The 14,482-nt window shown below is 46.3% G+C and overlaps 1 protein-coding gene across 4 annotated transcripts in view; it reads right to left on the bottom strand.

The window, feature by feature from the left end:
* Positions 1-14,482, bottom strand: part of TNIK (TRAF2 and NCK interacting kinase) — a 153,640-nt gene that overhangs the window by 22,224 nt on the left and 116,934 nt on the right. For 3 of the 4 annotated variants that reach the window (XM_071566604.1, XM_071566606.1, XM_071566605.1), the window contains 6 exons: positions 13,750-13,950; positions 8,899-9,063; positions 6,832-7,071; positions 4,467-4,573; positions 2,011-2,174; positions 750-847 (listed from right to left, as the gene is read on the bottom strand). In XM_071566604.1, coding sequence (XP_071422705.1) covers positions 750-847; positions 2,011-2,174; positions 4,467-4,573; positions 6,832-7,071; positions 8,899-9,063; positions 13,750-13,950 — 975 coding nt within the window. The remainder of the gene's footprint in view (positions 1-749; positions 848-2,010; positions 2,175-4,466; positions 4,574-6,831; positions 7,072-8,898; positions 9,064-13,749; positions 13,951-14,482) is intronic. The other variant, XM_071566607.1, reaches the window with a different exon arrangement.

Raw genomic sequence — 14,482 nt, 5'->3', positions numbered from 1 at the left:
ACTAACCTCATCTATAGCTTTCTTATAGCTCTGTGGGTAAAGGAAGAATAATCAGCATCAGAGGAAACAGATCGGGACAGGAAAAAGCCAGAGGAAGGGCAAGCAGGTTAGAAATAAAATTAGAATTGTTAGCTCAACGCTGTGGAGTGTAGAGAAAAAAACAACATCATCAACAAAACATTAATACACATTAAAATAGAAAAGCAGTGGAAATTCATTTCATTATTAGGTCGACTCTGCAGTTTTAAGATACAAATGTCAAGAGCATTAAACCAGGAGGAAACACCTCAGATGAGATTCTGCTCAGAACAGTAGAACGGGAGTGTACAGAGACCACTACGAGGTTGGGGTTTAAGCTGTGAAGGCTGTCGGGGGCTGGTTGTCCAGCCTTCCCGAGCAGAGCATCCCTCCGCCGGGCTGCTGTGGGGGACATGCAGCACGGAACACAACAATGTGCCATCGGCGACCACCGCGCCCAAGCTAGCAAAGCCCTTAAGCATCTGCTTCTCCTGAACACACAGGCTTAAGTGCTTTCCCCTAGACTTGGGCTCCTGGTAAAAACTCATGCACTCTCTTAAGCATTCAATCTCCCAGGGGCTCTCGCTGTACTGTTGCTTTCCAGTCTCTCTACTGGAGAAGCACCAGTACCAGCCTCTTTTTTGGGGTCCCCACGGTTATGCTCCCGCACCAAAGGGAAACGTGGCCAAGCTGGCTGGCAGCATTCCCATGGGAAATAATTTGAGACTCACAGCGGGTCGGCTCGGTCGCGTCACGTCCCTGTTGTCTTCCTGCTTGACCTTGGCAGGCTCATGGGAGAGCACAGGGGATCCTTCAGGCTTGGCATTCCCTGGGTGAAAGGCAAGTGGAGACAGTGGGAATTAAAATGCTGTCTTAAAACCATCACTGCATCCTGTCACCCGGGACAGGTGGGCGCAGGGGCTTCATCATCATTTTGCTTCTGCTGTCTTGAAAAACCCTCCTGCTCCTTTCGGGAAAAACCCAACTGTCACTGCAATTCTCCTGCAAGAGCAAGAGAAGCCATAATCCAGCCCAGCCTCTAACATCAGCCCTCTTGCAGAGTTACTGCTCTTTTCTGTACTAAAGAAACAAATTTACTTTGCAGAACAGCAGGGCATGCAATAAATCAAAAGCTCTGCAGCATCTGACATTGCTAGGACATTATTTGTCACAGGATTCCTCATTAGTGAAAACAAAACCAAACCCAAAATGACAATTGGTGACAAACTCCTTTTATTGACTACCTAAAGGAGTGATGGTTTCAACAACAGACAAGTCATCTTATGGCCAAGTCATAAAAAATTCAAAGCATGGAGGCAGCATTTGTTTTAATGCTCTTCAGCCCTGGGGACTGGAACCATGAGGCAGTGCCAGAATGCAGATGTATTGGGTGTATGTGCTTTGGCAACTCAACTGCGATTAAACAGGGGAATGGAATATCTTTAAGGGGGCCTTTAGGATGAGAGGAGACAATGTGGTTGGGAATATAAACCCCATGTCAGCATGGCTGCCTGGCAACACCATCAATCAGAGAGAAGGCTTTTTCCAGGCTAAGTCACCCCTCTGCTCCCACCTCAGGCTTTCCACAAAGATGAAGCTCTAAAAAAGTTATTATATACCCACTAAAAGTTAAACACACACCGAAAGAAACCATGTCAAAATAAGTGAGCTTAGGTTGATGGAGATAGGAAGCACACAGGTATTTCGTTCTGTTTACTCTAAAGCACAACCGCCATTTCCTTCTGTACAGATTACTTGTCACTGCGATGCCAAGCCCAGGAACAGTGAATGGGCATCCTACATCAGCCTCCAGGCCAAGGGGAGTGTTGGCATCTCTGTTTGCAAGGAGGTCAGCAGGTTACAGAAATGATGGTCCCTTGCATTTTTAAATCTTTTAAAAATCAAACATGAGATCACAGACCTCTTGCCCTTTCTGCTTATCAGGAAGCCTCAGACAGCGTACCCGGTGCCAAGGGATGTTTCCAGCCTCACCTCTGACTCTATTACGCTCACTGGAGCCAGCCTGGGAGCCAGGCTGGGATCCACCCTGGGAGCTGGGCTGGGAGCTGGGAGTGCTGGAGCTGGAAGAGCTGCCACTGCTGGTCCTCTGCAATGGGCTCTCCACAATGGTCTCTGTCCTCCTCAGGTCCGGGTTGCTGCAGGACGACAAAATTAGCTGTTGTCACACACTCCTCCAGGGCTCCAGACCCTTCCCACACTGACAGGGACAGCTGCAAAGGTGAGGAGATGCGTCCTCAGCTGGAGATGACAGCTGAAGTCACCAATTCTGGGTGCACTACAGCCACAACAAGAAAATTGCCGAGAGAAGCTTTCTACTCTTATTTTGTCAAATTTGGCAACAATTAAAAGATTCTTTACTCAGAATTCCCTTTTGGTCTGTGGATTTGCAATGCTGGAGTTACCTGATAAACCATTAATATTCATCATAAAAGCAGGAATTTGCAAAGTGGTGTTAGATAAAGATTTCAGTGAACAAGGATCTCAGGTTTGCAACAAGGCTGCAGATCATTTGTACACTTATTCACACTCCCCAGTTTTCATGGATTCACTTCACACTTGCATCAGATATCCATTTTTCTTCCTCGATTTCTCTCACCCTTGTGAACATACATAAATCTAGAATAAAAAGTGCTCTTGATACACAACCTGTGACTAATATCTCTCTGGGTATTGGATGCCTTTAGGAAATTAATTCTTACTTGGCATTGAAATGATACCAGAAGAGATGTTCACGCAGAGTTATGCAATTTGGTTTCACACAATGTGTCTGTAAGTGATCTTATTTAAAGTCCTGTTAAAAATGTATAGTAAATATCCCCTCATTTGTTATAACAAATAAAAGAAAAAGTACTTTTGTAATATTTGCATTTATACATGGGGAGAATCGAGAACCAATAGGAGAGGGGGTTGAAAAGGAAAACTGGAGAAATTTTACATTACTGTGAGAGAAATGAAGTGTGAAATAATTCCACTGAATACTTAAGTTTAACTGACATGGTAGCAACCTAATAATTTCCAGTTTTCAACAAACTAAAGTCCTCCAGCTCATCTATATGGCTCACATGTCTTTAGCTAAATTAACACACAATGTATTTGAAAATTTTGGCAACTAATGTATTTACCTGTACTAACCAGGACTGGGATCATCAGGCTGCAAGAAACACTGGGCAACCTTGAACTCGAATTGCAGACTCCCATTATCCTTTTTACTTCCCATTCCATCACTTACGAGGTCTATGCAGTCCAGTACCCCTCTGAATTTAAAACTGTCCTTCAAGCAACAGCTAATTACTACATTTTCAAGAATTTGAAATGTTTCAGCCTTCAGCAGAGCAACAAACCATGATATATTTTTTCTCTAATTAAATAAATAAAAAAACCCAACAAAAAATACTTTTCCTCCTCCTGATGCCCCTGCCAGCGACTCGAGGCTGCTGCCTGTGAGTTTGCCAATGCACGGACGGGGCACTGAGCTGGAACGGAAGGCGTATGCTCAAACTAGTGACAGCACACGCTATGAACATCCCAGCGTTCACTTTCTGACCTCACTCTGCAAGGACATGGCAGGAAGAAGCAGCCAAGGAACTCCGTCATGCAAAGCTAATTGGAACTCATATTTCCCCTGAGATCTGCCCGTCTGAGGCCGTGCTCTGCAAAGCAGAGATGAGCTCTCGCATGACTAAGCCCTGTTTTTTCCATCCAGCTCTGAGCAGAGCCTGTCAGCTTCCCTGCTCGTTTCAAACATGCCCAGGGATAGCTGTGCCATGGCACAGATCAGACTGCAGCAGCAGTGCAGCCCCTTCCTTGGGGTGCTCTGAGCGCGCCCTGCACACCACAGTCTCAGAGACTGGATCTGGCTAAGCTAAAGGCCCTAGTCCTAGGAATTCAAAAGGAATTTAATCCTTGATCTGCATGTAAAGAAGATCTCAGCAAGCTGTATGAGTGTCTCTCCTGCAGCAGCACATTCTTGGTCATTATCTGTGAAGAGCTGTTCTGATGCATAGGAAATGTATGGAATGCACCACTGAGGCCTCTCCACTGGCTTACATGGATCCCCTTAAATGCAAGAGGTGACACGGGGAGAACCAGAACCTAATTCTACTAAAGGAAGTGTCTAAATTCCCATCTGACCCCACAGCAGCAGATGCAGCATCCACCTCCAAACCCTGTGACGCTCAAGAATGTATTCAGCCCAGGGAACAAAACCTCTGGCAATCCCAGCACTCACAGCATTTGGTGTCAGTACAGAACACTAATGGATGCAAAAATTCATCTCAGAGACAAGAGCAGCCTTGCAAATGTCATGGTGTTCCAGCCAGCAAAAGCAGGGCTAAACCCCAGCCCATGTTTGGGCTCCTGGCCAATGCCAGGAGCAGTGTGGCAGTGACATGCTGGGATCTCTCCTGCTGTTCCCTCCGTGTCCATACCTTGCCCGGATGGGCTGGGAGCCGAGCCGAGGCCCCAGGGCGCTGCCATTGCCTGGGGAGTTCTTCCTTGCCAGAGCAGGGGATATGGAAGTGGTTCGTTGAGGCACCTGCAACAGAACAGAGACAATTGCTGTCACCCAGTCTGGCCCAGCACCTGAGAGATCACGAGATCACCTCTCAGCACTGCCTTAAGGCTGATTTACAATTGATTTCCCACTGAGAGAAAGGCAATATTTAGGGCAATTATAAAACACGAAGCTCTTGGATTTTAGAAAGAACTGCTGGAGTGTGAGACAGCAGCGAGCTGCAAAGGAACCGTCAGGGATGCTCCTGGCACAGGAGTCCCCAGCAGCACACAGAGCAGCCCAGCTACCCCCAAACAGGGCATGCACTTCTTCAAAAAGGAATGTATGCACACACACGCAAATTCATATAATTTAAACCTAACAAACCCCAGAAAAGTAATTTTTAAGATAAAATTCATCTTCAAGCACAGTTCAGCAGCCACAATGGATTTTTAGCACCTCTAGTTCAGATATGACACAAGCCAGCAGACAGAAGCTGTTGACCAGTGGACAAACAAGAGAACTGATAGTGGTAAGATCCAGACTGATCCATCTAATGCTTGGATTAAACACTATGACCTCTGTTGAGCTTCAGATGCTGTTGCCAAAAGCTCGCTGTTGGTAGGATGGCTCACCACAAACACCCAAAGCCAACTGCAGCCCACAGGTGCTATGACAGGTAACCCCAGAGCCCTGCCCCATCCCATGGGAGCACAGGCATTGCTACATGGCCACAGGCACAGTGGTCTCAGTCCCCAGCAGCATCTGTGTGGAGAGGCACAACAATACTCACCATGCAATACCTCGCAGCAGGTAACAGAGAGGCCAAGGGCTCCGTGGGATTAGCAAAAAAGGATTAGGCTTTTTTTTTTGACAGTTGTATCAGGCAAGATAAAAAGATTTAGAGAGTAAGCACACTTTATGCTCTGCAGCATTGCCAGCTGCTGTTTGTCTCATTACAAAGCAGTCTCCCCTCTGGGTAGGGTATGCTGCAGTCAGGACTTGGGGAGTTTTTCACCTTCCTCTGAAGCATCCAGCCAAAAGCACTGGCAGAAACAAGACCCTGGACCACAGAGACAGCCAGCCCTGCCTCATGGGGCAGTCCTTTCATTGCTTGCAAACACAACAAACCCACTTTGGGCAGTTAAATGAAAAAGTCAGACTCCTCATGGATATTACAGTTAACACCTCAGCCCTAAGTGTGATCTGGTGGGGCCCCTCCCAGAGCTCATGTTCCCTCAGCCCAGAGGAAAATACTCCATAGTGCAGGAGAAACACCTTTTCTCCCAGGAGTAGGTGCCATGGTCTCACTATGTAAGGCATCATAGCAGCTGAACGTCCTTTTCAAAGGACTCATAGCAAAAACCAACATTAAACTGGAGTGTTTTTAGTTAATTAGGTTAAAACCAGGCAGCCACCTTCCTGCACTATGAAGGAGCCAAGCACATGAACAGCTCCAGGAGCTGCTGGCTTGCTGTTCTCAGCTGAGCACTGCTGTCTCCTCTCACTTGGTGACAGCAAAAACAGGAACATTATTAACGCTCATGACACCATCACAGATCCCTTGCACAGGGGGGCTTACCTGATAACTATGATTTTGCTCTTAAAAAAGCAAGTCACTTACTTTGTTAATACATAGAAAAATTGCCTCTCTGTCAGGGACAAATACTGCCTCACTGTCACTAATCAATTTATAATAATTTCTTCTCTGTAAAAATCCTCCCAGGCTGAACACTGATTCACTCTAAGGGGAACTTTAATGGCCAAGTTATAATTCTTCCAAAATGAAGGTGTATAAACAACACGATCGAAATACTGGTCCAGAAGAATCCTAATTAAAGAGGTACTGCCAGACACTGCCAAAATGTCAATGAATGTATAAAGCTGCTGGAGCCCTTACAAGTCTTCCATCAAATATTGATTAGAACTGGAGGCACGGTACAAGACTAAAAAGGACCTGTCTTATTGAGTATGACAAATTTTATGTTCCTATAATTCTATTTAAACAGAAGGTTGTTTTTTATCCAAGGGAAAGGAGAGATTAATTTGTTTTGGCCTCTGTCTGGGCTCGAGAACTTTCTTTGCTGGAGGGCAATGCTGTTTTGCAGCGCTGCGTGTGCACCCAGGAGCAGCTCCCAGTATCTTGTGCAAAACCTGCTGCAGGAAATGCAGCCCCTGGGCAGGTGGGCACCCACAGAGCCACAGGGATGGGCTCAGTCCTGCCCACTCTGCTTTGCCGGGTGGATTCAGTTCTGGGATTGCCTCTTTGATGTGCTGAAAGTGAGGAGCGACAGTGTTACCTTTGGTGGAATGTCTTCCTCCTGCCGTAACCAAGAACTTCGGTCAAACTTTTCAATGCGAGGGGGCAGAGGAGGGTTTTCTGAGGTGGGGTCCGAGTTCTGCCTTGGCATCTCAGTGCGGTGAGAGGTCACTGTCAGTGCCTCCTGAAACCCAGCCAGTCCCTTTGCAGGCTGTTCATGCAGTGACTGAGACCCAGACAAGGAGCTTCCTTGGGATTTCACAGTGACCAGATGTGGAATCTAAGCACCAAGTCAAAACAGAACTATCAGTCAAAATAGGAAAACAAAAAAAAAAAAGGAATCAAAAAAAAATTTAAAAATTTGATTTAATTAAAAAAAAATATTTGATTAGCACTTTGGATGCACTGAAAAGCTCCCTCAGTCTGAGATCAGCACTGCTGTGGTTTTGGGAACTTCTGACTTAAATTGCTTCAGCGCAAGATATCTTAAAAATTATACCTGCACAGCTCAGCCTTTTAAAATCAGGGAATGTCATGTTCAGTCCTGCCCACTCCTGTGTGTGCAGGGACATGGCTGGCACTGAAAGCCCCACTGCCACTCCGTGGGTGCCACCCTGGCACAGGGACACACTGCTCCCTCCTGCCAGCACCTGCACACACCGTGCCCACCCCAGGCTCTGCCTGCTGCTGGCTGGAATTCCAGCTCCTATGCTTGCACCTCTACAACTGTGCTAATGAAGTTTGGCATGGATTTTCCATGTTAAAAATGAAAAAAAAAGAAGGAAACGATAGTAAATAATAATTGATAAAAAAAAATCATCAGGAATTCTGAGGCATAGATGGCTTAAAAAAATATCTTGAGGCATGGGTTTCTATAGGTCTCAGTAGCCCCTGGATCAGGTCTACAGGATATGAGTGAAAGAAATACTGGTATCTGTTGTGAGAAATCTGAGAAAATCACAAAGTTACAGTTTGTGAAATCAGACCTTCTTCCCAGCTCCCTGTGAAGCTGCACTTCTTTGATACAGTGGGGTTGTGGCTTTTACTTGACATATCTACACACATCTCTGTCCATGTCCATGTGTCACAGGTAGGTGTGTAGGCACACACACATTGACATGGGGCTCTGGGCTTCAAGCAACATTTTCCTTGATATTTTATTGCCAAACAAAAGTTTTTGTAGCTGTTGATAACACAGGTCACTAAAATGGTCACAGAAAAATACTTGGTGAAATCAGATGCATGAGAGTGATGTGGGGTTTTGCCCACTTCCTAAGGCGTACAGACCATGTATGTTGGGCAAAAAAGAACTGTATGTTTAAGGGCTCTCCTGCATGTTTTTGTTTAAAGCTGGCATTGTACTGGAGATGCACATAACACAGGTGGATGGCATTTAGTTGGCATGTTTTCCCATTGAAAGCCCAGCTGGACTTGGAGCAAAGGCTTTGTACTTCTCTCTGAAATCCCTGCTGCGTCTGTGGATCTGTGGGAGCAATTCCAGGGGCTGGACCAAAACCAGCACCAACACTCCTACAGCTTTCGGTAGCAGAGTACTCGCAGACCTCATGGCTGGGGGAAACTTTTAAAATAACGATGCCTCTCCTCTGTGACAGTCATGGTGATCTATGCCGTCTCCAGATGTGTTTGTGACTGATGTCAACTCAATGGAAAACCAAAATAAAACCTTGAATCAAAGCGGCAAAGAAAGCAAAACCTCTTTCTGATGATCCTCAGCATCAAGGCGTCCTGGGTCATTTGTACCAGGTTGCTGTGGTTTTATGGTTTTACTCCTTTACACAAACCAGACCCAAAGAGGATCAGAGCAACTGCTGCACTGGACCAGAGCAGCAGTTCCTCTCGGCCCTCCAGCTTGTTTCTAGCAGTAACCAGTCCGTGATGCTTCAAAGGAAGGTATAAACCAGTGTGATGTTGCTAATACATGGAGGTGACAAGCGGAAGGAATACTCATGAATGTAGATGCTCTTACTCATGAATATGCTTAAGGCTGAGGAACCAGGGAGTGAGACACTATTTCCCTTTAATCCACTCTTTGTCTCGTTACCTTACCAGCACCCCCAGCATCCTGGCTTCGGGGAAGTGCCGTTACCTGCGGGTCCACAGGTCGGAGCAGGGGCGGGGTCCGGGCTGGCTGCACACCACTGATGCTGAAGGACTCTGACCGAGGAGGCAGGTTGGGGTCAGAAATCCTGTTGGCCACTTTATGGGGCATGGCTGGCGAGCTCTGGCGGTTGAGCCGGGAGCGCTCCTCCACCTGCAGGGAGATGGGAGAGGGGGTCAACACCTCACAAAAGGCCATCTCCAATGGAAAACCAAGGTATGCGTAGGTACACGAAGGTCTTTTCTTTTAGGTGTATCACAACTAATGCTTGACCAGAGTGGTGATCAGTCAAAGGTTAGACTAGATTTTCTTGAAGGTCTTTTCCAACCTAGATGATTCTGTGATCATGGAATCCAAGTTACCCAGAAGACTGTGCAATAAATCCATTTTAAAGGCACCAGAAGGACTATTTGTATTTTTATACGAACTTAATTAATTTCTTAATAGGAAATGGAAAAATAAAGAAACTAAAAGGAAAAAATAAAGAAAGGGCAACATGACTCAGAGGCATTTCTAGAAAAGGACTCCTGCAAAGCTCTTGTTTCTTCTAAATATATCTTTAAGCAAGGAGACCATTTTCCTTCACTATTATAAACACCACGATGAGTGGTTTTGTTTGATCTGAACAAAATAATAAACATGGCAGCCAGAAGATGGCTGGCTTTGATCTGGATTTAGTGAGTCTGGCACCTTGTCATGTATGGGAGGGGAAAAACCACTTTCCTGAGAGAGAAATCAACCCCTAAGCCCACTCCTTTCAGCTACTTTTGCTGGAACACAGTGGTTTCAGCTAACCCAGCCTTATGTGCTCTCCTGCAGTTAGACTGTGCATTGATATTCAGGCAGCATATGCTATGCAGAATTTTTGATACCTCGAGATCTGATGAATATTTTCATTTACGTATCACTAACGTCTTAAATGTCTCAATTCCACAATGGATGATGCCATGTGAAAAGGCAATCTTTAAAACAGGTTTTCTTGGAAGGAACTACAGCTCTTCCTTCTTTAAATAAATAAATACTCATGAAACAAAAGAGCCACTATATGAATAAAAATGAATCTTTTTCAGAGACTGAGGAGGAGATGGAGTAAAATAGGTAAGAAATTTGTGCTATGGACTTTTTCTATTCCTGAGGGACCACCTGGGCTACTGCTGTGTCCTAAGAGGTCACCACAATCTCCCCAGGCACTGCCCACTGACTAGCACAGGCTGTGCAGAGTTCAGTTCAGCAATGCTCACGGAAGTGGACACAAAGATGGGAAGAAGAGCAGAGTGCGAAGGAGAACTTCTGAACAAGGGAACAGAAGCAAGTCGTGGGTCACAGGCTGGTCCAGTACATCTCCTTATCAGCCAAGTCATGGCACAAACAGTGACAGGCAGAGATGGTGCCACCGCCGAGTCCTCCGGGTGTTTGCAGGCACTCTCCGGCACGCTGCCAGCCCATAATGTGCAGCTAATTATGGAGGATGTGAGAGCTTGTGTGGAGCAGAAGGCAGAAGAGTGATGCAAAGGGGATATCTGGGTACTGGGAAGGAGAAAGGCGCTTGCTTTTCCACTGCTGGCACCTCCTTGCTTGCACATTGTGGCACCAGCATGGCAGAGGATGCTCTTGGGACTCTCCAGCTGCACTTTATGGGGCCTACTGACTCCAACATTAGAACAGAGATTCTCCAGGAATTCATCATTGCTCCAGTTCAGGCCATCTCTAATTGAACTCAAAGACTTCCATCAAACAGGAAACAACCAGCAGTGTCTACACAGTCCCAGTGGAAGGCTGCTAATATTTTAATACATCACTTCAAAGCGAGAGGAGGATAAAAGCCATGGGGACTGAAGGAGGAGCTGATGTGGGCGTTGGCTGCTGCAGAGAACAGCACAGCTTGTGACGCACAGCCGAGCCCCGAGTTCCCGGGAAGCCCCAAGCTGTGGGAAAGCACCGGAGGGATTGGCCATCATGTCGGAAATGCCTGATTAAACCTATCTCCTCCTTTCTGCATGGTCATGTACCACACACACCTGCCCAAACACATCCTTCAGGTGACCAAGTTTCACCTGGGTACCTGCAACACTCTGTTCAGCAAATACTGGTCCATAACAGAAGAGTTGGTATCAAAGAGAGTTGCTCATTACAGGGCTACTGCTTAGAGTGCTAATGCCACATCCCTAGCTGGATCACCAGGGGGTCCCAACATGGTCTCCTAAAAGGCCCAGATGTTCTTTGATTACAGAAGATTTTGTCCCTTGGCAAACAGGACAGCACCCAAGCTACATCCCATGTTAACTTCCAGGGGACAACGTTTCACTCACTAGAAGATGAGTGGAAGGGGCAGCAGATGGGAATGTGCATCAGTGCGTATTGGCAGGACTTTCTGATCAGACTGTTCTGTTCAGAAGAAAGAAATTCTTGACTGTGCTTGGGGAAGCTGTGAGAGATGCAGCACAGACTGGTTCCTCACCCAGAGCTTTGTTGTCACCAAGAGGCCAGTCCCCAAAATGGGAATGCAGGGACACAAACACAAAGTGAGTGGCCACAGCCTCAAAACCTTTATGCCTTACCCTTTGTCTGCAGGGTCTTGGAGTGACGATGGGAAGACTGAAGACAAGTGATGTGGGAAAATACATGCATAAAGGAGAGGTGTGAAAAGCAAAGAGTGGCACAGCATGAGGAGAGCTCAGTTGTGGTGATCACACTCCTGAGAGAGAAGACTTGAGACCAGAAAGCATAAAAATGAGGACAGTATTGGATATAATGCAAAATCCTCAGGAAATATCCAAATAAGTTTTGCAGAGCTTCCAGAAATTGTAGGCTGAGCACCAGACTTGTCTTTTCATTGTTCCCAAAGGAAAACAAAGTCTCAGTATTTCTATTAAATTTGCATGCATGGGGTCGGTATGGAAATTGCTAAACTATACCAAAAAACCACTGATGAAGTATCACAAGTCTCTCTGTATAGCTGGAAAGGGTGGGCTTTCACCATGTGCAGCAAAGTACCTGAACTGCTAGAAGTGGGACCATGCAGTAGCTAAAAAATGGGATGGAGGTGAGAGGAGTCATTCTGGGAAGCTCCCAAGGGTGCTTAGCCCAGGCAGTGCATCAAACCACTGCTCCCAAGAGCAGAAAGATACCACAGCCGCTGCTTTGAGCATTTAATTAGAAACTGGATAGAGTGACATAGCTGAGGAATAAATGGTTTGGACAGCTAATTGGTGGAAGCTGGAGATGCTCCCCAACAACAGGAAACTTCAACTTCCGTATGATTTCAGCACAGGGTATAAGGCCACATTCTGCTACTCTTATTCACATTGTGCAGTTCCCAAGGTCCTGCTCCCAGTGATGACAACAAAAAGAAGCTTCCCCCATGGAATAGAAGAAATGGGCCTTTGTGTTCAAAAGGCAAAGTTAAATACAGCACTTTTCTCCTTCACTCCAGTTACAGAATAACATTCCTTTTTACATATCTTTGCTAAAGTTTTGAAGACAGTGCCAGAGGTACTTTAGCAATGTTCTAGAGGATTTACTTCAAACCATGCAATGAAAGAGTTTACTCCCTTTTTCCTGCCTGCTAACTACCCTCAGCACTTCTGCAAATGGACAAGAGAGACACAATGCTGCACAGAGGCAGAGGCACCACCCAGGTGGAAGCTTCTCCAGTCAGAGGCAGCTCAGCACATCTGGAATGTCTCATCTGCAAATCCCACTTACCAAACCTCTTTTTCCACTGGAAGGGCTGGAGAATGATGCTGCAACTCCATGAAAATATATCATCTGCAGACTGCAGATTAAATTGGAAGGCAACAAAGGAGAAACCCAAGGGAGTATATAAAGAGGTGAAAAGAAATTTTGACACACACATCTATCTCTGTGATGGTTTAGAAAAGCCAAGAACTGTTCTTATTATTGGTCTTTGCTTGGCAATGGACAGCTGGCTGAATTCCTTGAGCTTGCAGGTATTGTGAATACTGCTGAAGACTGTCAAGAGGAAAAACCAGTAGACAGCTACATGTTGGATGCACATCACATCTGTGCCAGGACTAAAGAGTGCCAGACATCTGGCAGCAGAGCAGAGATCTATCTTGGTAGGAAAAATAAGCAAGTTATTAAAAGATCTTTCTGCCCAGGAATAGGGTGACAAAATTAAACCAACTAAAGACAAAGAACTTTAGAAAAATTAATAGCAAAAGCAGGCACCCATCTTACTGGAGCCACCACAAAGAAATTAAGGAGAAAGCATTTGCACATGATCCTGAATCTGCACTGCAGACAATGCATGTCTTCATCTTTTCAAGACTATTCAGCAAGGCAATAATTAATATGCAAGATCTCACAACTGTTACAACAATTACCTCTTTTTGCTTGAGAGGAAAAAAATCACAAAAGAGTAACCCCAAGCGATACAGCCCTGACCCTGGGCAGAACAGCTATCCAATCTCTGACTATGTGCAATTAGGGCTCAGCAAGAAACCCCATGACAATTGTCCTCTGTGTTCATCCCTGACCCTCTGTGGACATGCCAGGAAGCAGAATGAGAACACGATCTTTCAAGTCCATTCAAATCCCTTAATATTCTATGATTCTGTGTCCACAAGCCCTCCAGGAGGGATCCATCCTTCTCCTTGCATGCCCTCATGGAAGAACATCCTTCCTCTCCTCTGCTTACACAAACATACACGCAGAGACACACGCTCTGCACTGAACTGGGAGTGTTTTCAGCACAGCTGATGGCACCTGCTGGATCCCAACCCTGCAGAGCACAATCTGTCTTGTGTGTTTGGACCAACCACACGCCCAGCCCTGCGGATGCAGTTGGGCACCACCACACTCCTCACTCCCACCTACCTCCTTGGCCCATGCTGGCTTCTCGCTGGCATTTATCCCTTCTTTGTAATGGTAGAGGGGTTTCTTCTCTGCTGGCCTCTGGTCCTGTCGCTGCTGCTGCTGCTGCTGCTGCAGGGACACCAGGTAGTCCCGTTCCTGCTGGAGCTGCCTCTGCAGCCTCTCTGCCTGCCGCTGCTCCTCCAGCTGCTTGCGCTTGTACTCCTACCCAGAAGAAAACACAGTGACAGGGTGCCCAGCCAGCCTGCAAACTCCAGATTTATCCCTTTGGACGGAAAATGGGGCCTGAGTATTTGAAAGCCTCTTTTCTGGAAAAGCTGATTGATTTGAAAGACTTTGGGGACTGAGCAGTAAAGCTTCCCCAAGGAGAGACTGCTGGGAGGACACAGCCAACAAATTCAGAGTTGCACCTCCAGCATCAATGCTGTGCAGCTGCTGAACTGCCTTGTCTAAAGGGAATGAGGGGTGCTAGTGCTGCTGCCTTGTCAGGGCAACTCTTTGAGACACTTGAGGGCTGACACTCGCTCAAGAATTACCACTGACTTTGCCCAGATTTTTCTGGATGGGAAGAATAAAGGATCAACTCAATGAGGTGCCAAACAACACCTGGTAAAGATGGGGCTTTGAGTAACCAGGTCTAGTGGAAGGTGTCCCTGCCACGGCAGGGGGGCTGGAAGGAGATGGGTCTTTAAGGTCCCTTCCAACCCAAACTATTCTGTGATTCTGCAGCCAGACA

This window comes from Pithys albifrons, chromosome 11 (genome assembly GCF_047495875.1).
Source record: "Pithys albifrons albifrons isolate INPA30051 chromosome 11, PitAlb_v1, whole genome shotgun sequence".
NCBI lineage: Eukaryota > Metazoa > Chordata > Aves > Passeriformes > Thamnophilidae > Pithys > Pithys albifrons.
Note: the sequence above shows the minus strand (reverse complement) of the source record. Positions and strands in the feature narration are given on the sequence as shown.